A 27,698-nucleotide genomic window follows, 5' to 3' on the forward strand; every position below is an offset into this window, starting at 1 on the left:
TTATTATGAAACCAGCACAGATGTTTTGGTTCCCAGTTTTCAGGGCTAGATTATTAGAAGTCAACACAAATTCAGATGAATTCTGGTTTGGTTATCTTTGATCTAGATCAAAGATAACCAAACCTAGATCAAAAAAGGGTACATACGCAGTCAAATATGTTTGTGAGATGCCTGAAAAACCTGGTGAGAGACTTTGATGAAATCTAGTAAACAATTAGACCATGGGCCAAGGATAGAGAGGCTAGTTTATTGTTGTTTAATAAGTTATCTCAACATTTTCACTGTTTACTTATATTGTATTCAATTTTTTTCATATTTTCTGTGATCATTTTGATACAAATGAAAACATGTTCCATTAATAAAATAGCTCTGCGTTCACGTTTGTATTGCAGAATGCGGTATTGCCTGGGAACAGGGACAAAGTATCTACAGTTACAGTCTTATTAACATCATCATAAAGTGCATTACAGGGAGTCCATCCATCCATTGTCAACCACTTATCCCAGCTTACATCGGGCGAAAGGCGGGTACACCTTGGACAGGGCATTACAGGGAGTGATTATGTAAATATGGGCAACAAACAGCAACTTATTTGGATTTCATTTTAATATTGTCTCTATTTATCTACATACAAATTAGAAGTGGGCGATATGGTCAAAATCTTCTATCATGGTATATGTAATCAATATCACAGTAACGGTATATATTACAGTTATTGTTCTGTAACTTAAAATAACTATAATATACTTAATTACATTTGATTATTTTCTTATTTTATTTGGTACTTCCAGACAAACAAATACAACTCCTCCTGCTATGTATTGACAATTTCACTCTGCTTCTCCATTTTCAGCTGCTGTGGCTGCGGTTTCCATATCCTAAACCTTGGATTTGCACACATTAATCAATGTTTTTAATCTATTTTTTTCCACCAACGGAATAATAGCTTGAGACCATGTGGTTGGGGATCACAGCTTTCTCACCACATGCCAACCAGACAAGGTATAAAAATGTTCGTTGACAGAAAGGCTGCAAGTTAGTTTTGTGAAAATGACTAAGATCGAGTTAAAAGTCATGATCAGTGAAGGCCTCCTTCATGAAATACCCTGAGTTGTACATGTTTTTCAGATCTAGCGGCAGAGCTGTAACAGAGATCAACGGTTATCACAACACTTATCAATAGGCAACAAAACGACAAATGCTGTGGTCAGTGACAGCAGTTACAGCATAACAAATCCAATATGTATTTTATTTTGCAATGCACATTGATCGGCATCACTGTCAATTTGCCAGGTTTAGCTAAAGGTAACCAACAATCCCAATATGGTCTCAGGATGGATGTTAAAGGTATTTCCAGGTGGGAATGTTGTATGTGCACTTGTTCTCGCTCACCTCCTTCCGGTTGCTGCCAAAGCTGTTTTCTATGACCATGGTTTCTGCAGCGATGTGGCGGTATTTGGAGCAGGGCGGTAAAGGCAGATTAGCCATAGCCATTACCCCGGCCCGCACCTCCACCACTCTGCCTCCAGAGTACAGGCACACTTCAGCCCGACTCCGCACCTCCTGCAGCTGCTCCGACAGAGACGGCATTCTACACACACAGACACACACATGCAGAGTCAGTGACTGACATTCGCATACAAAAACTATGGTTAAAACCATACCGATACAGTGAGTCACATTTCTTTTTAAAGATTATCATATATCTACATATCAGAGTCTGAGAATTGCCTCACAGTTTGGTTTAATTTCTCGATTTATCTGTGGATAGAAACAGTGGCTTTGTGGGGCTGTACTTAGGCACTGCTATGAGCTAAATGCTAACACCCTGTGATGTTTAGCAGGTATGATGTTGACCGTAAGTTGAATGTTGACCTATGGTGCAGATACGATTCAGAAACATTTTCATATTACAGCTAAACAGTACACTAAATGTTCTGAAAACATTGAAGAGGTGAAATAGTCAACGGAGTAACAGAATCTTGATTCATATTTATTCGGCACTGCTTAGATTTACAGTTTGATCTGAGTGTCATGAGCCTAGTTTGTTGTTCTCTATGTCCGCAAAAGGCCTATTTCTCTCAAATATTGTTCACAAATCTGTGTTAGTGAGCACTTCTCCTTTGCCACATAATCCATCCACCTCACAGGTGTGTCATATCAAGATGCTGATCAGACAATGGGTATTGCACAGGTGTGCTTTAAGCTGGCCACAATAAAACGCCACTCAAAAATGTGCAGTTCCATCACACAGCACAATGCCACAGATGTCGCAAGTTTTGAGGGAGCGTGAAATTGGCGTGCTGACTGCAGGAATGTCCATCAGAGATGTTGCCCGTGAATTGAATGTTCATTTCTCTATCATAAGCAGTCTCCAAAGGCGTTTCAGAGAATTTGGCAGTACATCCAAACGGCCTCACAACCAGCATCAACCAGCAAGATTGTCTGAGATCAGCCACCCGGGCAGCTGCTTCAACAATCAGTTTGCATAACCAAAGAATTTCTGCACAAACTGTCTCAGGGAAGCTCATCTGCATGGTCGTCGTCCTCATCGGGGTCTCGACCTGACTGCAACTTCGCACAGCCGCTGAAGAGGAGTGGACCAACATTCCACAGGCCACAATCAACAACCTGATCAACTCTATGCGAAGGAAATGTGTTGCACTGCATGAGGCCAATGGTGGTCGCACCAGATACTGACTGGTTTCTGGACCCCCACAATACAGTGAAACTGCACATTTTCGAGTGGCCTTTTATTGTGGCCAGCCTAAGCCACACCTGTACAATACCCATGCTGTCTGATCAGCATGTTGATACTGTATGTCACACCTTTGAGGTGGATGGATTATCTCGGCAAAGGAGAAGTGCTCACTAACACATATTTTGACAGATTTGTGAACAATATTTGAGAGAAATAGGCCTTTTGTGTACATAGAAAGTCTTAGATCTTTAAGCTCAGCTCATGATGAATGGGGGCAAAAACAAAAGTTTTTCGTTTATAATTTTGTTCAGTATGGGTAGACAGGTAGGTAGGCCAGCCAATCATTTCTTTAGGACTTAAGGAAATTATTGTCCATGCTTATACAGTCCTGTGGCAGCAACAGATACTTTATTTTTGTCATTTTTGAGTCAGAGCATAAGGTCAAATCACAAAACAATCACACGTTGAAACCATCATTAAAATGCTTCTGAAACAATGCGTAGATGTAAGCTATGAAGCTTGCCGACACGTTGTTTCCACCCGAGGATCACTGGATATCCGTGTTAAAGTCTGCGGTGTGCCCAGTGACGGGGATGCTGCTGTTGTTGCTTACCTCTGGTCGGAAGGAGCAGCTCCCACCGTCCTCCCTCAGCAGCACGCTGATATTGTGCACACCGAGCTGCAGAACCACGGCGTCCCAAATGACGTAACGTGAGCAGTCTCACATTTTTACTCTACCAGTAGTGTAAAAACCCACTGAAACTACAAAATGGCAGTGACTGATGGCCAGTGTGTAATCCCAGCAGAAACACACCGGGGCTCCCTCCTTACAGGCTGGAGCAAAACATGGACGGACGCAGCGTAGGTGACGTCACCCTGATCGCACGTTTTATTGCTACGTCATTTATGCATCAATTGCAGCTTGTTCTATTTGTCTATATTTACCTATCATTTATTAATAGATAGTTAAGACTCAGATGTATGTAGTTATCTTACAGTTGGCCCTTTAAAAACGTTTAATTCCACATACACCACATACAGCCTGTATTCACATGTACCTTAATAAACACTATGTATTATTAAGTTATTTTATTCAGCATATTTTAAAAGTTATTTCCTGATGCCTTTATTTAGATTAGACATGTGTTTTAAATTGAGACTGTCTGAAAATCTTTTTAAAGAACGTCCAGGAATTAATTTACAGGATGGAAAGTTCTTGTCTGCCATGTGTGTAAAATGGAATCTATATGGATGGTATGTCTACTCTGCATGTGATGGTGTTAGAGGTGGTTATAAGTAGATAATAAATAAATAATATTTACTGTCCGCTATTCTTATGATGGCTCTGATCTTTTGCATCCATCCCCTTAGCCCCCCATCCCCACCCATGCATAAGCTACCGACCAGGTATAGCCAGGAGACTAAATGTCAGATTGTAACCCTCTAACCCACACACATAAATTTAATTACTATTTTTTAAATTTACTTTAGTGCAAACACAGAAAAAATAAAATAAACAGCTGTGTAACAACCATAGTGCGTAATAATTTACGAATGAAGCAGGAGAGAAAGTCACACTGAAGGTGCTGTTATTGACGATGTCAGTCTTTGTCTGCTACCTGTAAACCTGGACATGCTGCACATGAAGTGGTTCTGATATATCACTGAAATTTGACTGTGAAAGGAGAAGACATATTAAAGAAGAGGGACTGACTGAGGAGTGTAACTGAATAATCTGTGGATGAAGACGAGGAGGTCCCAGATATTTCAGCATCTAAAGGTGATGTGTACATGACTAATGTGATTATTATTTTTATAATATGGAAGCAGGTCAATGTGGCCCTAACTTTTAAAGCTTAACTCTCAATATGCTATTGAGTCATCTTTAACAATGTATTATTTTAAAAACTCATCTTAGCCTGTCTTTGTATTAAAAAGACAAAAAAGGTAAAAGTAAAACCTCCTGAAAAATATAGCAACTATAGCTGTCAGATAAATGTAGTGGAGTAGAAGTGTAAAGCAGCATATACAGTTGTTTTTATTTTGTTAACTTAAGTACTGCACTTACTAAACATACTTACTTTTTACCACCTGTGTTTGTGCCATAGACTATATGGTTTGTGCATAGTTTAGTGGCGCAAATTTGTAATAATCTTATCTCCAACATGCAGCGAACCTGAGCTTTGGGGGCCACTTTGCCAAGTTTGTAACCCAGCCTTGCCTGCTCCACAAAACATACACACATGCATACACACATAGCACAAAAATAATCAAGACAAAAGTAGGTCACATGAACACATTTATTTGTCTTGCATATTCATAACTGAATCAAAAGTCTCTATCAATCACTATCATTATGTTGACTTGCAAATAATGGAACTGACTAATCGGCACACAGGCTACCCTTAAGCAAAGAAGGTAGATGAGGATGGAAGAGTGGAACATTAAAGAAACAATAAAATAAGGAGAGCAGAAGCAGGTTTTTAGTGTCTGGTCTGTGTGATCTTATGTTTAGCGAACTGTACAAAACCTAAATGATTACAACAACAAATACAAATGGAGATTGTGTGACATTTTTCAGATGATTGTGTGGAGATTAGGTTGTGCATAGGTCCCTGATCTGCAGCAGTGGCAAACCAACACTTTCTGTACCACAGAGCCATGGCTAAGCAAACAAACCAGGCAGAGCTGTACTGTTCTGAAGTAGGTGAACCAGGGATGGACAGTATGCACTCTACTACTTAATGATTCTCATCTGAACAGAGCACACCATGGCTACCCTGTTTCCAAGCTGTAGTCTGTAGGGTTTGAAAATGTTCTTCAGTTATTTAATTAACTTAATATTAGTGTGTATATTTACTGTCAATTGAATTATCTTATGTATGTCATGACCATGTGGAGTCATTTTGGAGGGTTTTTTTCCTGGTTATTTTCAATGGTTTTGTGAATGGACATGGAGCTGTAAGGTAGCATTTCTCAGCTTTAGCTGCATTGTGCTTCACCAAGTTAAAATATTCTCCATCAGCAGCCACTATCTAAGAGGGAGCCCATATGTGATCAAATGACTGTACACTTTTCACTGTCCTAAACCCACATCCTCTGCTTTTAACAAGTTGTATGTACACCATTTTATCAATGTTGTCCCCTTTAGACAGCTAATGCCAAAGGCACATTGTCGGTGTTGCATTATGTTTAGGTAGTTTTGGAGGTCACGATTAGGTTGATTTTATTTGGTTAGGATTAAGATAAAGTTTTCATGTTGTAGCTTATTTTATTGGAAAACCCCTTTCTAGTTGAGTCCACATGGTCCGCTCATTTACATATCAAGCAAACAGCATTATGTTTGTTTTTAGAATTTACCGCTGTGCTCAGTAAATCAATGTTATCTAATCAATAGCCTTGACTGGGCTGCTTGGGATACTGGCTCTCAGAAACACTCTGTCTGAATAACAGAAATTAGCACTCCCCATCATTGCACTTACAAGACTTTGAAAAGGAGTCATGTTTTTATCTCACACTGCATCTCTAAAAGCTACTGTAGAAAGGATGTCACTAGTGTCCCTATTGTGATAATTTTCCACACACTGTCGTAGCTATTGAATGTCACTGTCTTTTTAGTGCAGTGGCGCAGCTGAAAGTGATCCAAGCTGAACTCACTACTGAACGTAACTGAAGCCACTGCTTTCCACAAAAAGTTTCATTTGCTGAAAAAAAAGACAATGTGGCACAGTGAGGTTAGAACCTTTAGCTATATTCAATGAAAACTAGATGACTGACACTGAAGTTGATTAGAGAACAACACAAAAGCTGTAAAGGTATGCAAAACCTCAGAACCTGAGGATTTTAAAATATTCACTAAACAAAGATAAACCAGAGAGAAAATGAGAACAAACATTTAAAAAAAAAATAATCTGGCCAGATAGAGGATTTTTTTTTTTTTCACCTTCTCATAAATTGTCTATTTATGAAAAGGCACCCATTTTAAAAATATACTGAGATGTTAACAACAACCAAGTTTCTTTTATAAAAATGCAATACGTTTTAACTGACATAAAAAATATGACATCTTCATCTAGAAAGAGTGAGTAAGTATATTTGGAAACAATATGATTAATGATAATTCATGTTTCACCTTGTGATTGCACACAGTCTGCAGTAAGTCTCTGAGTGATCTATAGTGCACACAACTGAATGTGGGTTTCACAAATCAGTGCAAAACTGATCTAATAAAAATATCTCCACTGAAGATTACACAGAGAGCTAAAGAGGCATCAGATCCTTTCATTCAAGTGCCTTGAGAATGCCTGTAGAGGGCACACTTGTACTACCTTCACACAGCACACATGCAAAAAAAGTCACACAGTTGCGCTCCCTTTCTTCATCTCTCATCAGTGGTGTGGGATTTGCAGGACTGAAGGCCAGTAGAGTGAGCCTCCTCCCTCAAAGGATACTTTACTTGTGCATTACCCCTTGGTCTTTTTTCAGTAGTTGTGTCCACCTTTCCTACTGGTTATAAAAACATAGACTCCAAGTTAATTGCTGAAGTTGGGAGCATGGCAACATCTCTACCACAAGGTCTGACGAGTCAAGAAACACATGTGACGGGTGTGAGACAAGCCAACAGTTTATCCAGATTATCTAAACCACTTTATTTTGAGGTAAACTAAAACACACCTTTACAGGGAAATATGTGTGCATACAGCTGCAGTAAAGCGTTTAGTATGCTTGAAAGTGTTCCCTCCTGTTCTGAATGCCTACACTTAAAGGTGGGGTGAAAAGCCTACCTCCCTCTATGATCTCTCTCCAGGTCTTGATGAAATGAATTTTGCAAATACAGATGACACACACTTAGTTGTTCATGTGAAAAGTGGTGGAAGGAGAAGTGTGAAGAATGAAAAAGAAGAACGTGAGAGAGAAATTTTAACCTTGTCTGCTCTCACACCTCCACACATCTGGTCAATTACTGTGGAAGTGATTGGCTGTTTGGAAAAGTTGTTGGATGCTGGATCCCCTCCAATTCAAATCAGACCCTTTGTTTGAAGCATACTGATGTCCTCAGGAGAGTGGTGTGTCTGTAAAGTGGGATAGATTTTTGGTGACTAACCCGCTGGTTTGTTTCCAACCTGTCTGACAGCTCTTGTTTCCTGACCTGGTCTTCTTTTTATTGATGTCACGTGTTCCCAGATCTCAGCTACTAAATTGGTAAGTACAATCATTTATTTTAGCGAAATAATGGTCAAAACTACCAAACAAAACCCAAATTGTAATAAACCGGAATTATCCTTGAATAAGACACTAGTCTCACAGAGACCAAAACAGATGGTGTTTGGGTGCTCTTCATCGGTCACATTTCTCAGCCAGATTTGGAGGTTCCTTTGGACTGGGTTAGGCCTCATCAGCCTGTTACAACACATTTAGTTTAGAAATGCATGACATTGAAGGAGGAGCCCCAGAGTGGGGACACAGGCAGTGTGCGATGACCCACACACGAGTTATCAGTGAACTACTACTACTTTACTTGTGCGCTTTCTGTTCTGTCACATGTCTTTATACATCTGCACCTTTTTACATTGTCTCCTTATGAGTATATAGTATTGTTTCCTAAGCTGTGACATTTTTTAAGACTTTTTTATTCTAGAAGTGTATGCAAACACTGGTCTATCAGTGAATACAGTAGCATTTGCATCCCTATTATATTCCTTTTTCACCTTCAAGACCCTGCTTCCATTTCAGGTATTATAGAAAAAAAGGAGAGACACAATTTAAAACAAAAAAAACAGAAACATACATATAAGAGAACATACATTGTTGAAGCACTGAGACAAATATCAGTGTTCAGGATAAAGCAGATGCATATGTCCTCTTGGAATATACGATTCTATTAAGTGTCCAATGAAGTGATACAAGTGGGACTTTTTGTCCAGTATCATGTGCTTGTGTTTGATCTGGGTCCAATTACAAGAATGTAATACTTGAGAATGTAATAGACATAAGCATGACCCATTATACAGACTAAAGATTCATTGTTGATCGTAGTCTTGTAAAAGACAAATTTTCAAAAGTTGCTTAGACAATTGTAAAAAATATTACTTCCTTCCACCTTCTGTCTTTCCTCACCTCCATAAGAAATAGGGATGCATAGCAAGAAATAGGAATTATACCTGTTGAGCTGTACACAAAAACTCTTCAGGATAGTCATATATATTCTCATTCACACAAGGCTTCATTTATGCTCACATCTGAGCGCTAAAAGATTGGATTAGATCATTGTCACAGTCTGGTCTTCAAAGAATAAGCCAGTGACACTGATAAGAAACAGTGCCTTTCAAATAGTACCCTGACAGTGGGCAAGTGTTCCTGACTTCCCTCAATGTCCAGAAATAAAACTATGTGACAAACTGCTGAGATGTTCCTGGACAGCAGTGCTTGTCAAAAAAGAGATTAGAGCCCAACAGTCTTCTGGGATATGATCAGTGTATCTCCCCAGAAAAACTAAAACAACTGTTACGATAGTTTTTGACACTTTAATGTATGTGTCTTTGTCCACACCAGGTGGTTTATTCTGGGTCGTTGCTGTCATCCATCCCTTTGACCTTTTCTCCAAACCACTCATTTGGCATCCCTTTCTGTACTTTTGGACTCACATGCTTGTTTCACAGGGCGGTGTCAGGCTTCCGTCCAGAACAACGTGGTTCTCTCGTTTCTCTCCACTCAGTTCTGCTCCCTCCCTTCCTTCTCCTTCCTCCCCTCCTTCTGTAGTTACTAGCTCCTGGGTGCAGTTGAGCGGGCTGGCTTTAGACAACAGTGGGCTCGCACTGCTTCCTGAGCCAAGAGCAGATCTTTCCATGTGATTCCTCCCCTGGTGGCTTAAGCCCGTGAGCTGCCCTTCACCCTCTAAGCTCCTGGCTGCTGAGCCCTCACCTCCCCCCTGGGAGTTGCTTGGACTGACAGATTGTTGGACCAGAGATGGAGACTGCAGGATCGCCAGCGGAGACTTAGCTTCCTGTGTTGCGGAACTAGGGGACAGAGAAAACCTGGAAACTATGTCGTCGGAAAGTAGTTGAGCAAGCTTGGCTGAGCCAGCAGAGACTGGGGTCCCTGCAGGTGTCATCACCGCCATAAGCACATCATCTTGGGACCCAATGAAGTCAACCTTGAGGGCTCTTGTCTTTTGAGGGCTGCTATAATCTCGCAAGGAGCTGCGAATGCGGTCATAGGGCATCCCAAAGCTTTCCACGCTCTGTGGCACCAAACCCACATCTCCAGTTTCACTTCCTCTAGGGCTAGACACAAACTCATACAAACCCTCTTTGATGACGGTCATTGGCTGAATGCTGTCAGAGGCCCTGTTCACCTCCATGGTGCTGATCTGACTTAGATCTAAGGGAGGTGGGATACGCTGGTGTTTAGCAGTTTGACTTCCTTCAGCACTGGGGAGCAAAGAGCTTCTTTCTCCTCTTTCCACTGAAAATCATCAGCCAAATTAGAGAATTTCCTGGCAATGCTGACTTCAGGGGAAGTTGTCTGGGCTTGGGTTGAGGCTAATGTTTTCATCTCCATCTGCTCCTCAATCATTTTTTCCTGCTGCTCCGGGATGGTTGCCTTCTTGTTGTAAGCCTCTTCTAGCCGCTTTGCACTGAGGTGTTGAGGGGTAGTTTTGTTAGGCTTGACTCGTTCAGGGGAGCCCAGCTGAGCCACTTCCTGGTAATGTGAAGGTTGGGACCTGCCTGGGCTACACGCCTCTTCATTAGAGTAGTGTTTTTGATAGCTCCAGCGGCTAGGTGACAGGTGATTGTCCACAGGACACTTACTGTCATCTCTCTTTTCCACCAACACATCTGTGAGTTCCATACTACGTGCAAAAGCATCTTTTAGGTTAATAGAAATAATGCTTCCACTCCGTTTAGCTCTTTCAAGAGCTTCCCTCCTCTTGATGGCCTTCTCCTGTCTCTTCTGCTCTCGATAGAACTCAGAGAAGTTGTTTACAATGATTGGGATGGGAAGGGCAATGACCAACACACCTGCTATGCAGCAGAGCCCTCCTACAATCTTGCCCAGCAGGGTTTGTGGGTAAATGTCTCCATAACCAACAGTGGTCATAGTAATGGTAGCCCACCAGAAGGAGGCAGGGATACTGGTGAATTTGGTGGCATCCTCATCCTTCTCAGCAAAGAACACCAAGCTAGAGAAGATCATAATGCCCATGGCTAAGAAGAGGATCAGCAGACCCAACTCATTGTAGCTCCTTCGCAAAGTGAAGCCCAAAGACTGGAGTCCCGTTGAGTGCCTGGCTAGCTTCAGGATCCTCAGGATCCTCATTATTCGGAAGATCTGGACCACACGGCGCACATTCTGGAACTGCATCACGCTCTTGTTAGACTCAGTTAGGCAGAGGGTCACATAGTAAGGCAAGATAGCCAGCAAATCAATGATGTTCAGTGGTGCTTTGATAAAATCCCACTTGTTGGGTGCTGAGAGCAGGCGCAGCAGGTACTCCATGGTGAACCAGGCAATGCAGACAGCTTCCACGTGGGCTAGGCTGGGGTTGTCACTGAACTGGCCAAATTCATCTACCACCTGGAGCTCCGGTAGGGTGTTGAGAGACAGCGAGATGGTGGAAATGATGATGAACAAGATGGAGATCATAGCCAGGAACTGCAAAACAAAGACAAGTATTCGTTGAGCATACACATCTCTATATCTGTACATAGACAAATAAAAAGATGTAGCGCTTGTGATGCTTGGTTGAATTCGGTGTGGCAGTATGGCGTGCAATAAGTTAAACTGTTTATTGTTTTTACCCACTTTAGCTGCATGACTCTAGGGGTGGAAATATCATCCCGTCTGTTCACCTCTTTTGTACAGATGTTCCTGTTCCCCACAGATGAAATGCACAAACTTTGGTGATCCCATGACTTCTCATTCTAGTACCATCATTAGGTCAAAATTGAAATGCTAACATGCTAGGTGTACATAGTGAAAATTACTTGCCAAACATCAGCATGTTAACACTTTCGTTGTGAGCATGTTAGCTTGCTGATATTAGCATTTAGCTTAAACCTGCTGTGCGTATCTACAGTCTTGGGGGAATATTGCCCAAATGGTACTAAAAGTAGTCAAAATTATGTCAAGCCAACCTAAAACATTTTTGCCTGCTAAATCACATAAAATGTATCCCGCTTTGTTGGAAAACTATCCATTCTAGCAATACTGCTAGCAATATTTGTCTATCCCTTATCTATCTATCTATCTATCTATCTATCTACAGTATCTATCTGTTCCTCACACTTCTGTGCATTGATGAATATTTCATTTTACAACACAAATCACTTTAGACATAATGAGAAAGTTCACTCATGAACTCACTTTTCAATAGTACCAGGGTCAACCCTGTCTCTTCTCTTAGGAGTTATCTTTGTACTAAAAGTAGCTCTTAGGAGCTTTGTGAATAGCTCTTAACAGAAGAACTTAAGTACTTAGTGCCATTTAGGAGGACTCATAGTGGTAAGACAAGATCCTTTATGAAAGCCACAGTTCTCTTTTCATATTTGGTACTCCTCAGGGTTATGGACTTGGAAGGGGCATGTCCAGGGATTGGCCTGGGGTGGTCAGTGCCACCCCATTTGATTGGCCAACCCAGGTGCCACCCTATTATCCTAAACTATGATTGGCTATCTGCCTGATCAGAGACGGGATCTTAGTTCGAACCAGCTGTTTGACAGCAAACTGGAATTTAATTTATAAATATTTTAAAATTTTATAAAATAATAAATAATAATTAAATTGTTGAAATAGGTTGGGCCTTGAAGTGTTATTTAGATGAAACCATGTGGGAGGTTTGGAGGAGAAGTCACACTTTGGTGGGAAACTCATAGACATGGACACTGCTTTTTTGTAAGGGGTTTCGTACTGTATATTTTAAGCTTGTCATAATAAAAATGTATAGTAATTCCCTGTGAAGTGCAAAAGTAGCATAAAATGGAAATACTGAAATTAAGTAAAAGTACCTTAAAATTGTAATTGTTTAATGTTTAATACCATAATTACTTACTTCAGAGAACTTTTAGGTCAGTATTCACTTTAATTGCTGCTTCTTGTTGGTCAACTGCTTTTACAGCCTCTTTTACTGGTTGGTAAATTTTCCCCACAATGCAGTAAAATGAATTGTCACCGGGGCCAGCAGATATTCAAAAGTAATTATTTTACAAAATGTGGAGTAAAATATGAGCAGAGTTAGTTGATTAAAGTGATTTATGGACCATTCAGACTGTTCTTGCCCACTGCTCCTATTCATTCCAGCTCTTGCCTGATTTAAGCTACAGTCGTCCTACATCTCACAGCATGGCTCACCTAGAAAATGGATGTTGCGGGGATTCAACATAACTCATTAATTAATACTCAAACTGGGCAACACTAATGTTCTGAATGAGGTAGCTGAAGCATGTGCGGTCTGAGTCTTCTCTCTGCAGTCCTTGCGAGGACATTTCAGGATAATTGTAATAGGATTGTGTTGCTATCTATAGAAAGGATATAGAGAGGTTAGAAGTGTTTACTCATTCTTTCCTACCCCTACAGGAAGAATCAAGCATTTGTTGGACAACCCCCAGGAAAAGCTCTATACCTATATATATATATATATATAGTCACTATGAAAACCTGGTTTAGTGTCCGATTGAGTGCTTACAAATGTCATTACAAATAACATAATATTGTTTTCAATAGTAGAAGAATCCATGTTGAGAATAGTCCCTTTCATGATACATGTGTTGTAATCCTGTACATAGATAGAGTGGGGCTGTGCTGTGTCTAGTGTAACATTAGTGCTGTTTTCAGATCAGTTAGAGGAGTAAGCTCTTCCCTTATCTTACATAATGTGAACGGTGCATCAGCATCAACCTAAAACAGGGCTTTGTTTCCTGACAAGATGATATGTTTGGAGATTACCTAAAGATGTAAAAAGCACTAGCAACACATTATGGGCTGTCATATATTTAATTTAAATCTCAATCTCCAAAGACACTTGTAGCTGAGTAATAATAATTATATGCAATATGTGAGAGCACACACCACCATACATTTGTATTCTGAGCTGGACACAATAATTATTCAATAATTATCATGATATAATACATCAATAGAATAATAATTGAAATTTAAAATGGAATTGCAAAGTTCATTTATTTAAATATTGTCCTGTTATTCCAATTACTCATCTGTCTTCCTATCATATTTGATTTCACAACAGATTTATCTGTTCCTCACTACTCCTACTTTAACATTTAGTTTTTCATGTTGTGATCACTTTAATGTGAAGACGGCTCTCTTTAATCTTCATATCAGCTAAAAATGAAATCAAATGAAATCCAGAGCCAACTCAAATATTAATTATTTAACAGTAAGAACATAGAGTAATGTAACTGTGGGTTTAATGTTTGGTAATAATGGTTTATTTGTAACAATTACAATAACTAAATTTCTTTAATAAATACATTTGTTTAATAAAAAGACTTGAAGATAAGGTGCCAATCAAAAACTAAAGGAGAAGTCAAGTTATTTATTTAAATGATGTTAGGCTGGATGGAGCAGCAGTTATAGTGAATGCTGTTTTTGACTGATATGCAAATGATTAGTTAAAAAGAGAAAACATTTATTAGCACCATTAATATTTATATATGCATGTTTTTATTCTGCTATGACAACTGCCGCTGTGACTCAAAAGAGAGTTCCTGTGAAATCGTGTGATGGAAGGATTGTCTAGGCAGTTTCCGGATGATAGACCATCTGGCCTACCAGAGTCATGTCAAAGGACACTGAGCATCAAGGCTTTACGCAGAGTACAGTCTTTCTGCTGCTTAATAATCCTCATTCAGACCGAGTGACTTTGTCCTTTGTTTCAGACAAAAGCAAGAGCTTTTAAACAAAACTGCAAAGGCAAGCGAGAAAAAGAAACACAGAAAAAGATGAGAGAGAAAGACGAAAGAGAAGATAGATAGAAAGCCAAAGGGAGACAGGACAAAGGGAAGTAGAGGGCAGGTGTATCAAAGTGTGTCCACCCTGCAGCGTCTTAATGGCTTAATGGCTGCCAAATGCTGTGACCTTGGCACCCAGGGCAGATTTAAAGCAGTCCCAGGAACACACAAGCTGCTTTAGAAGATGTACAGTGGAGGGAGAATTATTGGAGGCTCCACATTTAAGATTCAGCTGATCGATAACACTTTAAGTTTGTATCACAGTGAGTGCGATGACAAAAAAATTAACTCGACACAGCTGAAAAATATTTAGTTACAGTGAAACAGTTCCTCAAATAGAGAAGAAAAGTTAATGAAGGAACAAAATCTACTGTGGACTTCTTTCGTGTCCCTGCACCCTTTCTTCCCTAAACGTTGGTCCTTGACAGGCTGAATGAACGACTCGATACCCATGAAATGAGCTAGATATGTTCACGGTCCCCAGAAGATGAATTCTATGAGGTGTTTAGGAGAATAAAATGTGCTAATTATGAAAAACTTCTTCACCATTTGAAAAGACAGGGCACTAATTACACTTGACACGGGAGATATTGATGTCACTGGATGTCTAGGGAACACATCCCCAGGACCTCTTAGTGTGTTGATCTGGCCCTGTTTACTGCTTTTACTGCTGCTTTTCCTACTATTATGTCACTACTTTTACTGGTACTACTGTTACTACTGCACACAAACATACAAATACACCACGTAAACCAGCATGCAAACACTCCTGCACATGCTAATAATAATAATAATACATTTTATTTGTAACATACTTTATATTTAATTACATGCCAAAGTGCTACAGATTGAGACATCAAAGGGCTAACAGACACAGAGAGACAAACAGAGATGTCAGACAGACAGTGAAGTAGGAAATCTGAGAAATTGACATAGAGAGAAAAACACAAGATGGAATGAAAGAATGGATGAAGTGACTGGGCAGAGAAACACAATCCCTGATCAATATGTGGAGGTATTTCTGGAGCAACAGGGACAGGATATTTTGGACTGCTGTTGTTTCTGCAGAGGTCACCCTAAAAGTGTGTGATTTGGATAAAAAGAAATAGTTCAGAGACACAGTAGTTTTGGGGATTTTTGATCTTCCCAGAGTCAGGTGTTAAAACATGCCTTAGGAAGGACCTTTTAAGTGAATTTGATGTAGTCTGAAGTTATATCAGACAGTAATATTAGCCTATCGTCCTCAACAGCTGAGTGTCTATGGGAGCAGATCGTGATGCCAAAATCATCCAGGAATTAAGCAAAACTAAGCAAGTAAACTAACGGAGGGTGTGGGTGGGTGCATTTTCCCTGTGGATGCTCCCATGAAGCCACAACAGATGTTGTTTTTTTCCAAAGCAACATGTGGTCATGGTTGTTTTACAGATGTTAGTCGACTTAGAATAGAATTAAGTAAAAAAGCTTTTAAATATGAAGCTCCTTCTTCCTCAAATTATGTAAAGAAGGACCTGAACTTGTCAGAGCTGATCACTGTGGGACAATTTAAGTCACTTTTAACTGATTGAGGAAACAGTAGTTCTTGGTCATTGTGACTGCTCCTAAATTTTCACTGGAAATTGTTTTAAGAAATTAGACCAGTTGAATTTGAACTATAGTTATGTATTGCATATTATCTGGACAGCTGTATTTGTCTGTTTTTATTGTTTGTGGTTATTGTTGGAACAATGTTTATGTTGCTCTCTTGGCCAGGTCACTGTTGAATTTTTTTAAAATATCAATGAGACTTTCTACCTGCTTAATTAAAGGATATATAAATTATACATAACCAGTCAAGAGTGACAGATCATTTGAAATGAGATTAACCTACTACTCACTGGTGCAGAGTGATGGGATTGTGTGGGGGTGGTGTTGTAAAAATCAGCTGTAACCCAGGTGTGGCCCATGGAGATATCTGGAGGAGATCTGGGGGTTTGAAGGTGCTATGAGGGAGACTGGCTTCAAGGATCTGGGTTTACAGTTTTTTACAATTTTTACAACACACATGTCTCAGTATTGACATTTTAGTGACGCATACTGCATTTCTGATTCATCTCTGTGACATAAACTGTGAGGCAGCACAATCTAGTAATAAAGAAATGCCCTTATTTTTAATTTTTTATTATTTGTAATTGTTTTATGTTACATATATGAATTAAATATACTTTTACAAAGAAAATAGTAACACTGAGTGTAATGCCGCCTGATCATCGTTTATCAAGTGTTTTGGTTGCTTTAGTGCATGTGAGATGAACTGAAGCTGAGCTGTATGTTGTTAAAGATTTGAAGATGTTGGAAGGATTTAAACAACAAAGTGACAATTTTGAAATCTTGAAAATGTATCTGAAGGTGGCAAAAATAGGATGTACTTATGTTATTCCCTTGTGATTATATATCCCCAGTTCTGACTGGCTGAACAACAAGTCCTCATCTCTCTAATAAAAGTGGGAATTTGTGTCTGTCTGTCTGTTTGTGTTTTGATTGTGTCAAGAGCAGTTCCTACATTAGACCCCAAACTTGGTGGGTATGCTGCTGCGGACCCAAGGGAGTGCAACGCTTGGTGCTATTTGAAAACATGACACGTTCAGAATTGATAAATATACAGGAGAACCCGCTGTACAGGAGAACCCGCTGTACAACAATGAGGGCGCGGTACACTCGTACGGCGGGCTTATGTTCTCCAATGTGGTAGTGAATTGTTGAAATGGATTTGATAGCCGTTAGAAACGAATGTGTTGAAACGAAGTTGTAAGAGTTTTATGGTGCTTTTAAGGAAGGCAGCTAAACAAGCAGTGGAGGGAGGCTTCGGCAGACTACTTGGATGCAGCGGGTGGGAGACGTAAGACAGCGTTCGGTGAGTAAACAGCAGGCGCTTTATGGATAGTAAACATGGCAACGGCTTCTGTGTGCTACACAGCTGTAGCCCATTTAACTTAAAATTATAGACTAACATTACATAACTTTCCCTGATAGGCCTTCATCTAGTTTTGCGGGGAACTATTTAGTAAACAGTAATAGATTCTGGAAACTCACAAACAGCGAGGATCAGTCTCTCTTCCAATGATCTGCGCTTACAAAAAGTTCAAGACAAGTCAACTTCGGCAGCGTGTGGGCATGGACACTTGCTATTGAACATAGACTGTTTATGCTGTTCCCTGATAAAAGAAAAATGTTTCTGCCGATACCTGTTCAGAAAAAAAACAAGAAAACAGATTTATACATGTTAACCTGTTGATCAGAAGGTGCCTGTTGTGCTGTGATCTTGGCTCTGAACTCTGATGTTAACTTGTTTTACCAAGCTAGATGAAAGGTTATGCCCTGGCAGTGGCAAAAAGCTTCGGTTTTATATTTCATTGGATGACATTAATGTTTAGGTTGAGATTTACAAGAAATATTTTATTGCTACTGTGTAAAGGGAATACTGCTGGTAAAAACACATTATTTGTTTAAAGTGTTTGTAAACCACATGTGATTGCACTTTTGTGTATGTAGCAGTAGATTTAAATTAAAAGTGCATAATACACTACTTTAGAATTCACTATCCAATTTTGCACATAACTATGCGATTAATCGCTCTTAAAATTGATCTATTTAAAACATGTCATCTTTGTATTTCTCTTGGGTTTACTTGACACATCCATCCGCCCCACCACCCTCCTTACACAGACTTTATTTCTCCTTATACTTTGTCATGTGACTTCTTCTGCCATTAGAGGTTGCAGCCTAACAAAAAACGTACATATGGGCACACAATAACCGATCTACATGGCCATTTTTCATGTGAGGACGGGCTGGGCGGAAGCAAGTACACTTGCAGTTTTCACATTGTGTTCTCTGCTCTGTAACTGTTATTCTGAAATCTGATTCATCTGGGATGTCTTCATTCTTTGCTTGATATTGGTTGATAGTGCATGCTTGATATTTTCATTATTGGCCTTGATCTGTAGCTGTGATGACATGTCTTGAGGTTCACACTGTACCAAACTTAAGATGTAATTGACAGACAGGAAATGTGAGCTGTCCTCAGTCCATTTGATATTACTGGTGTCATCACTACTGAGAGAAACGGAGACTACATGAAACATATTAAGACGTGAGTCAGTGTTTAACAAGACAAAGAAAGAAGAAGGAAGGGAGAGGAGCAGAGAGAATAAAGACAGAAAGAAAGAGTCAGAATTATAGTAATTATTCCAACGAGAAGCCTCTGGCTGGTCTGTGTGACACACTGGGCTGTAATTAGCCAAGCATGGCATGTTATTAGCTATCCAGGCAGGTTGATCACCACATGTACATTGAACCACAGTGGAAGCTGCTCTACTGTGAATCTGTTGGGTTATCGTCATTGGATGAATCTTTGTTGTGGTGTACACAGCCAGTTTTCTTTAGATCTTTGTAATCATGTTTGATTGTAAAGACAAACCAAAAGAGCCAGAAGCAAGGTTTTGAATATGCCAAAAATACATATACAAAATATGCTCACACACACACTCACACAAGGAAAACAAAACAGCTACATTTAATATGATATATATATGATATTCACTTAAAATCCTTTTGAAAATTACTAAAAATGTTAATGCCACATAACCATAACAGAGCGCAGAGGTGTAAAATACAGCCGTTTAACTGCAACACAAATGCTGATTAGTGACATTATGAAACATTAATATTTTTTTACAGTGGTTCACTTCAGACAAACCTGGAAAAAATACTGTAACTTTAATTCACACTTCACCCAATCACACCAAAGTAGTTTAAACCAACAAATGGTAGTGATATATCGGTCTGTGGATTTATCGGGCTATAATCGGCCTTAGTTGACACAAGCCCAATATATCATCCCAAATGACAGCAGATGTAATCTAAAACTGTCACTGGTTACCATTAACTATACATTGTTATACTGTAGAGAATAATGCAGTTGAACGACGTCACTTCTGACAAACTGTTCCCAACTCTCCCTTAAACACAAGTCATGTTCTGAAATCTACCACATAACCCAATGTATGTTTCAATTTCATTCATTAATAAAAATTCCATCTAAAACAACACATTACTGGCCAAGATAACGTGTATATTAGATTGTACTCTACACGGAATACTAGAATTATACATGACTTTTATTTGTTTTGATATCAGCATTATAAATAGGCCGCCCTGCTCTCTAAATATCAGCAAAAAAACACATAAAAGGTTGCAGAGAGACTGCTCAGTTTAATCCAAGCAGAACCTGCATCAGATGCTCAGTGATCAGAGTCAAATCTTTAACTTCAGCTTTGGCAGGACCCTCAGCCTGAGTCAAACACATCCAATGGCTTTATATTACACAACATAATTCTTGAATAAGTGCACATACAATATGATTATTGCAGAGGGTCACCAGAACAAGTACTGTCATCTGCACACATTAGTGAGCTGTGATAAATTGTTGTCTGTAACTTCCAGCTACAGAATCAGAAAACCACATTTACAAGATTAGAGTTATGTTTTTGTAGATGGGGCTTTATGTTTGACATAAAGCGGTATTACTTGTGCAGTATTAAATTTGGCATCAGGGCAGGGAGATCTCTTTTAATGCGATTCTGTTCCACTGCAGAATATTAACCTCCATGTGACCTCCTAACTTGGAGGCTGGCGAAAGGTCAGTTACATTGAACATGTTGGTGGCTACATTTGAAAGTGCACTCAAGTGCATAAAAAACATACCTGTAATCCATCATTATGTATCTGCACAGTCATCCAGTAATAATACTGACATTAATGAGCTGCATGAAATATCACTGACGTGTCCCCCATACTGAAGACAAATGAAGACGGTCTGGCAGCTGGTAAGATGTGGAACACTCATACACGCTGAGCAGTGTGACATGGAGATGTTCGGATGAATTTTTTTGTAGACAGCAATCCACTTTGGATTAGCCTCTCTCCTGCTGCAGTGATAAATAATTCTCATTTGAATTAAAGCTTTCAGTATTGGAAAACTACAGAACATTAGTGAATAAGCATCAGTCTGCCGCTCCTCTCTGAAGGCACAGGGCCAGTGAACTATAGTCCTCTGAGAAGCCACTTAGCTACTTACTGCTGTCTCTGAAAACCTGCTTCCTGCTCAATACTGCAGGAGACACTTAACCAAGGATTTCAAAATTAATTTTATAACTCATGCACATGTTGAAACGATTGTTAAGTAGTAAAACAGCACAGATATTCAATGTAAAGAGCAAATAGAATACTATGGGAAAGCACTGACTTGTGCCTATGTTGGTTATGAAAAATATGAAGAATAATTTGGGTTTATTTTTTTAACCACACTGTTAGTTGCAGATTATTTCTCGTATACATACTGCAGTGCAATGCAATAATGGTCGCAAAGTGCTATACATCAGGTAAACCATGCAACTGCACAACTGGGACATTTAGGCCAACATTTTTTGAAAAACTAGAGAATTTAAAAAAAAGTATTGTCAAAATGCTTTTTCTTTTACTTCATCTGATGCCTGATTTACAGCCTCATTTCACTGCAACATTGCTACAGTTTCTTAAGGCAAGTAAGTCAGACAGTCACACTAATCCCCTAATTTAACCTTCTTACATAAACTACGTATGTGTGAAGCAAAGGGAAGTCTGAAATCTGCTGGACATTTTTTTTAGCAGTCTCAGTAAGAACTTTAAAATTCACACTAATTTAAACCACAACATACATATAAGTGGTTTCAATTACATGATTTAACTATTTCACAGCCTGACATATGTGGTTGCCCTGATGCACTCTGTTGTAAAGCTATGCCATGGACTTCCTAGACCTCAGGAATGAAGCTGATGGGTATACTAGCATAATGAAAGAAAATGATGGCAGAAAAAGAACAAGTTTGAAAAGTAATCTAAAAATAATGTGGCTGCAGATTAAGTTTTATTTAAAGGGCGAAAGTTGCCTCCCATGACAAACCTAATGTCAGTGTGCTGACAAGCCTCCGACACAGTTCAACTGCATTAAACTGTTGGAAACTAAAGTAAATTCCTTCATTTTAGTGAAACATCATATGAATAGAAATGTGTTCTGAAATAATTCAGATAGAAATATAAACCTCAGACACTGTTTCTACACTCACGTGTTTAACGGGTAAACCTAATCTTTATCAACCATGGAAAGAAGCAGACTGAAAGAAAGACATTTTTCCCCCCCAAATCAGTCTCTCCTCCTGATAGTTCAATCATTCATTAACAGCATCCTCATAGTTATTCTAAATTAGTATGTAAACAAAATGAATCAATACCTAAGACTAAGGGTATCAAACATAAGCCATGTGGAGACCAGACACAATGATGTTGGTTAAAAAAGTGATATCGTCATTGGATTAAACATTTCATTGCGTTCTAAATCCCCCCCCCCCCCACCATCCTGCAGGTCAGACAGTGGACACAGTGGACAGGACAGACTATCCAACCTGCCAACAGTTAGTCTATTTGCAGCAGAAGCAGTCTTGGTAAAAGCCCCAAAGGAGATTAAGCCATACTCCTAAGTCATCCTCTGTGTGTGTGTGTGTGTGTGTGTGTGTGTGTGTAGGTGTCCACTATGAACAGGTGACCATGCATGCAGACATGCTGTCATAATTCACCCAGAGTTTGAATTTTTGGATTTCATATTATAAGAAACTGTGTGCATGATAGATAACGTACTGTACGTATGCCTTTGGTGTGAGAGACCTGGGTTCAATTCCCCACTGTGACCCATCTACCAATGTGTCCCTGAGCAAGACACTTAACCCCTAGTTGCTCCAGAGGCGTGCGACCTCTGACATATATAGCAATGTAATGTATGTGTGTCTGTATAGATAGATAGATAGATAGAGTGTTTGTGCCTTAATACAAACAATAGTGCAAAGGGAAAATGTCAAAAAAAATATAATCAGAGCCAAAAATAAGAAGATTACACAGATTATGTAAAGTGTATGAAACTAATCTCTATTATTAGAACATTTTATACTCATATTATCCAATAAAACTCAGAACTGTTATGGATAGTTGTCCATCTGGACTGCTGCTGTGTGTTTGTGCGTGGTACGCTGCGTGTTTTCCAAATGGCCAGGTAATGCTCTGTTCTAATCAGCAATAGCACTGAGCTGTACGTGTCACCAAGAAGAGGCCCTCCTATTGGTCATGAGTTGAGCTGCATCACTGCTACAGAGTGGCCTAAGCTTCCCTCCTGCTGACACTACGGTTCCATCATGGTCACATGGTTCCTGATGTATTTATAGGGTGATAAAACTATCTGTAAACACCATATTACATCATACATGTCATATACTGGACTCTATTGTTGGCCGTATTACCAGACACTGTGGTTTTCTATCAGACTGTGGGAGCTGTTAACATGGTCACGGCTGTTCAGTGCAGAAAAAAGAAAGGCGCTATACAAGTCCATTTACCATTTGATGTCCTGACAACACAGCATTTTTATAGTGTTGTATATCACCACTGATGACTCTGGCAAGAGCATTATAATGCACAGGTTTCTCTGCAAGTTCATTTTCAAAGTGCACTCAAATGAACTGCAACCAATGTATGCATTTAAAGAATGGAACTCAGTTTAAAATCTACTGGTGTGCTTTACAAAATGGTTACAACACAATATTCATGCCTCACAATGACTCCCTCACAGCTCTGTGGTCAGTACCATCCAATCATATTCACGCAGGCGTACAGTGTGGCCACGTAACCTGATGGTGTCAATGATTTCAGTGTATTACTCTGCTGATATGCTTGTGCCAACCTCGTGCTAATGTGCAAAATGTTGGTGTTATTGATTTAATGATTATGTTTGCTAAAGTGGGATCAGCTCTCCCGCAGAATCCTTGTTGCTGCTTGGATTCTTTGAGCGGCTCCTCAAACAGCAGAGCTTTGTCCACTAAATCTAATTGTGAAACCATTTTCTCTAAATGGTCAATTCCGTCCTTTGGTCTCAAATGATGTCAAAAGAAATCAGATCTGTTATGGAAGCCAGTAAAATCTCATCTGTGTCACACAGATTTAAAACAGATTTCATGTTGGGTATACTTGTGTTGAATCAGCCATTACAGCCGACATCTGAGCTCTGATTAAACCCACAGCTCTGAAAAGTCTCTCCTCATACTGCTGACAGTGCAGTTGGCCTGGACTTCTCTCCAGTCAGCCAGCTGGAAACAGGGAATCAATGAACAATATCAGCCGCCTACTGCTTGTCTTCCTTTAAGCACTTGCTTTTGTTCATGTGTCCCCTTGCTCTCATATCTGTTTTTTTCCTTTCACTAAACGTAACAAGGTACAAATTGTGGGTCTATAAATGGACACAAAGTCTTAAACATATTCAGAGGCACATAAACCACACTGACCTGCATATGCTATTGTTTCTCCTGCTATACATAGGGAACACACTACATCCTGGACTGACACTGCACATCCAGTATGAATTAAATTCTCTGGGAAGACAGGGCTGGTTTTGCTCAGGTTAAATTGATTAGGTACAGTCCTCCTCTCCTCTCATGCATTCATGCACCACTTGGACATAAACCATGACCAAGTAAGATCAAATGTGCAAGAGAATACTATTGGTGCACCAGACTTTCTCTCATTAAAGCTCTTTGATAAAGGCAAGGTTAGTCCTGACAGTTGTCAGTGTCTACTAACTGAGTTGGATCCAACCAGGGGGTCACATTCTCCAAAGAGACATACATGATAGTTAAAAGAAGACAATTTGTTAACTTTGATGACTTTTCTGTATCATTTTCTTTTTTCTTGTCAACCAGTTGAACTGCATACTATTCATGTCTATGTTAAGACCTTAACCTGTGATCAAGGTCACAGCATAAGACGTTGCTTCGTTTTAGCGGTCATAAGTCAGTAAGGTTGAGAATCACTGTTCTAGCTGACCTCAAAAGCAGAAACAGTAAAGAAGTCTATTTGTTACATTCACTTATGTAAGTACAAGTGAGAAGAAGTATGCTGGGTCTGTTTTATACCTGGATTTGAGGAAAATACTATAAGACCATTATCACACCATTAAATTGGTGCTTCATCCTTATTACCAGAAAACAGACCACTGACCTCACCGTCAACAGAAAGTACTTCCAATAAAACATAGGGAAGCATAGTGTGTTCTGTGGATTATCCAGAGTGACAGGGACACTGCATCTGGTGTAAATGGCATTGTTCAGTGTTGTTCAGTGAGATAGAGATCTCAACATCTAGACAAATAAAACCTAAACTATCTGCAGGAATGTTTTTTATTTTATTTTGCAATTTAAAGTGAGCGTTTCTACATAAACCCCTCACCAACTTTCCATTAGTGAGGACTGGAAGACAGTCCAATATGGCGCTAACAGGCCAGAACGCAGAGGTAATCCCTCCTCCTTCTCCTCCTCGGTGCCCCCGTACTTTGCAGGTGAGGCAGGATTATGGTCCTGATAGCTGTCTAATGGCCTCTGATTTGCTACGTGGATCTGCATGAGGCTGCTAATTATAGAGGCAGGCAGAGCAGAGCCGGAGGAAACAGACCTCAGTTCACCGGGCACCTCAGACTCCTTTCTAGGACTGACTGCGACTGAATCTACTACTTCAGAGTATTACACTCTTGGTTCAACAGACACAATCCAGCTAAATGGTGGGAATCACTTGAATCTTCATTGTATTGGAACTTTTAGGGGCAATAATTAAATCACTTCATTATATGACATGCTAATTATAGCTTTTTTCTTTTTTTTCGGAATGACAAGTGCTCATATAATTAGGACAAAAGTATCAAAAGTAAAAGTTCTCATTATGCAGAACGGACCATTTCAGATTGTTCATATTATCAAAGTCTTATTGTTGATATATTAATGTACAAGCAGCATTTTAATGGAGTAGATGGTTGAGGTGGTAGTACTTTTATTTACATACTGTTGTTTAATCTATAATAATGCATCATATTTTACAAGATAATCGTATGTTTTGGATGAAAATTTTATCTATAAATACCTCAAATCTGTGCATAAGTACTGTACTTTAGGAAATGTACTATCCTCCGCTGCCAAATCAGAGTACATTGCAGGACTATTTACTTACATTCGTTCTGAATGGACATCACACCCCAGTCACAAATTGTTTATATCCAATATCTGAACAACCTACTAGTCATGCATGATTGTCGCATGCATGATGATGCATGATTACTCTGAGAATTTGGAGCCAGCGTTGTACCTTGACACACTTAATTAATTAAACTGGAGCCTGAAGCATCACATAGAATACTTAGAGCATAACACCCTGTTGGCAACAACGTTTGAAATTGAACTTCAAACCTGAACCTAACTAATTGTTGTTCCTCTGACCTCAGTTCAAGTTAGCATGTGTGTAAGTCTGATTAACAGGGTACTGCAGTGATTTAGTACTGCATTACAATAAAGTGTATGGACTCAAGAGAGACAGGTCAAAAAGTCCCGTCTTGGTGACCTGTGGGATTAGGAGGAGGATTTTGTTCTTGATGTCAGTCCTTATTTTGTGTCTCCTTTCTATTATCGGAATAAAGGAAAAATTATTTAAATCTGTACAACGAAGGCCAAGATATCTGGCATGGATAAAACTTCAAAAGCATTGGATTCTTCATTTCCCATAATGCAACTCAAGAGCATGTTCTCATTAGACCCTTCCTACTTGGTAAATGCTCACCTCGTTGATACCCACACCTCAAGTTTGTTATGTTTTATGTTATACATTTGTAGTCTCTTAGTGAAAGATGACATAACCCTGATGACAGCAAATTGACATCATTAGGGTTATTTGCTTAGACCTGACAAAATTTCTCAAGAGACACATTATGTGACTGTTTTGACATGCTGAGTGGGACTAACCATGATAGGAAACTGATCTTAAAGAGTGTGCGCAGCTGTAGTTACCTTTGCAGCCACAGACGAGCTGGGTTTCTCCAACAGATCCCAGAGCTTCTGTCTCTTGTCGGGACAGCAGCCGTGCTCCTCCTCCTCCCCGTCGTTCTCCCTCAGCGTCTCCGCCTCCCTCCTCAGCTCCTCATTCATCTGCTCCTTCTTCTGGTGGTACCGCGCCTGGCAGCATGACTCCAGGTAGATCTCGTCGATTCCCCAGTAGTCAAGCTCCTGGCCGAAGGACAGGGCACACATCTCCTCCATCATGTGCAGCTTCCCCGTTCTGTAGAAGTTGAGGATGGAGGAGAAGGCCACCGGGTGCCGGTCAAAGAAGTACTCGTTATCGTTGAGGCTGTAGTCATCGCAGATCTCCAGCAATGACTCGTGGGTGTTGCAGTCCCTTAGCTGTCCCAGGCGGGTTCTGGGCAGCCGGTCCAGCGTTCTCCACAGGACTTCATGTGTGAGACCTCCGACATTGAGCCTGACGCGTCGGGAGCGTGCCTTGACGCGGATGATGTCTATTGGCTCAGGGGGGAGCACAGGAGCTGCGGCGGGCCGGGGGTTGGGTTTGGGTGTGCTGAAGTTCCCTCTGTCTGTCATGTTTGCTCTGAATGTGCTGCTGTCTTATCGGGGGGGGTGGGGTGGGTCACCTCAAGCAGTGGTGTGTGTCTGGAGTGTCTGAAGCTTGTGAGGCTCAATGAGATGATGATGGTGGTCAGGAGGGGAAGGTTAGCCCAGGCCCACCAAGCTCACCTGGCTGGCGTTCAGAGCACGAAACTCCTGGTTAGATCCATGGCTGGAAAAACAAGACATCATACATTATACAAGACTGACGAAAGTAAATTGAATTGTGTAATTCTCCTAAATGACCTCTAGCTGCCTGGTATGTCGAAACACTTTTTGCAGAGTTTTTCAAGTGTCATCTCAGGTGAAGTAGTCTCAAAGCAAAAACGCCCATATAGGAAGGTGGTCAGGATGGATGGATGGGTGAAACTAACACTGGACTTTCACCTGGAAGAGTCCAATGTGAAACCAAAAGTCAGCCTTCATTCATTTTAACTCACGTAACTAACATGCTTGTTTTAATCCATAACAATGATC

General features: G+C 40.0%; 1 protein-coding gene and 1 pseudogene across 2 annotated transcripts in view; both read right to left on the bottom strand.

Moving 5' to 3' along the window:
* Positions 1-3,535, bottom strand: part of LOC119902552 (E3 ubiquitin-protein ligase RNF31) — a 39,593-nt gene extending 36,058 nt beyond the window's left edge. For both annotated transcript variants that reach the window (XM_038718821.1, XM_038718822.1), the window contains exons 1-2: positions 3,315-3,535; positions 1,393-1,591 (exon numbers count right to left, since the gene is read on the bottom strand). In XM_038718821.1, the coding sequence (XP_038574749.1) occupies positions 1,393-1,590 (198 nt within the window). In that variant the 5' untranslated portion in view covers position 1,591; positions 3,315-3,535. The remainder of the gene's footprint in view (positions 1-1,392; positions 1,592-3,314) is intronic.
* A 5,527-nt stretch (positions 3,536-9,062) lies between these two features.
* On the bottom strand, positions 9,063-27,197 carry LOC119903034 (annotated as a pseudogene).
* Positions 27,198-27,698: the final 501 nt, after the last annotated feature.

This window comes from Micropterus salmoides, unplaced genomic scaffold (genome assembly GCF_014851395.1).
Source record: "Micropterus salmoides isolate LMB-PRFRI ecotype aquatic unplaced genomic scaffold, ASM1485139v1 Ms_hic_scaffold_14, whole genome shotgun sequence".
Lineage (NCBI taxonomy): Eukaryota > Metazoa > Chordata > Actinopteri > Centrarchiformes > Centrarchidae > Micropterus > Micropterus salmoides.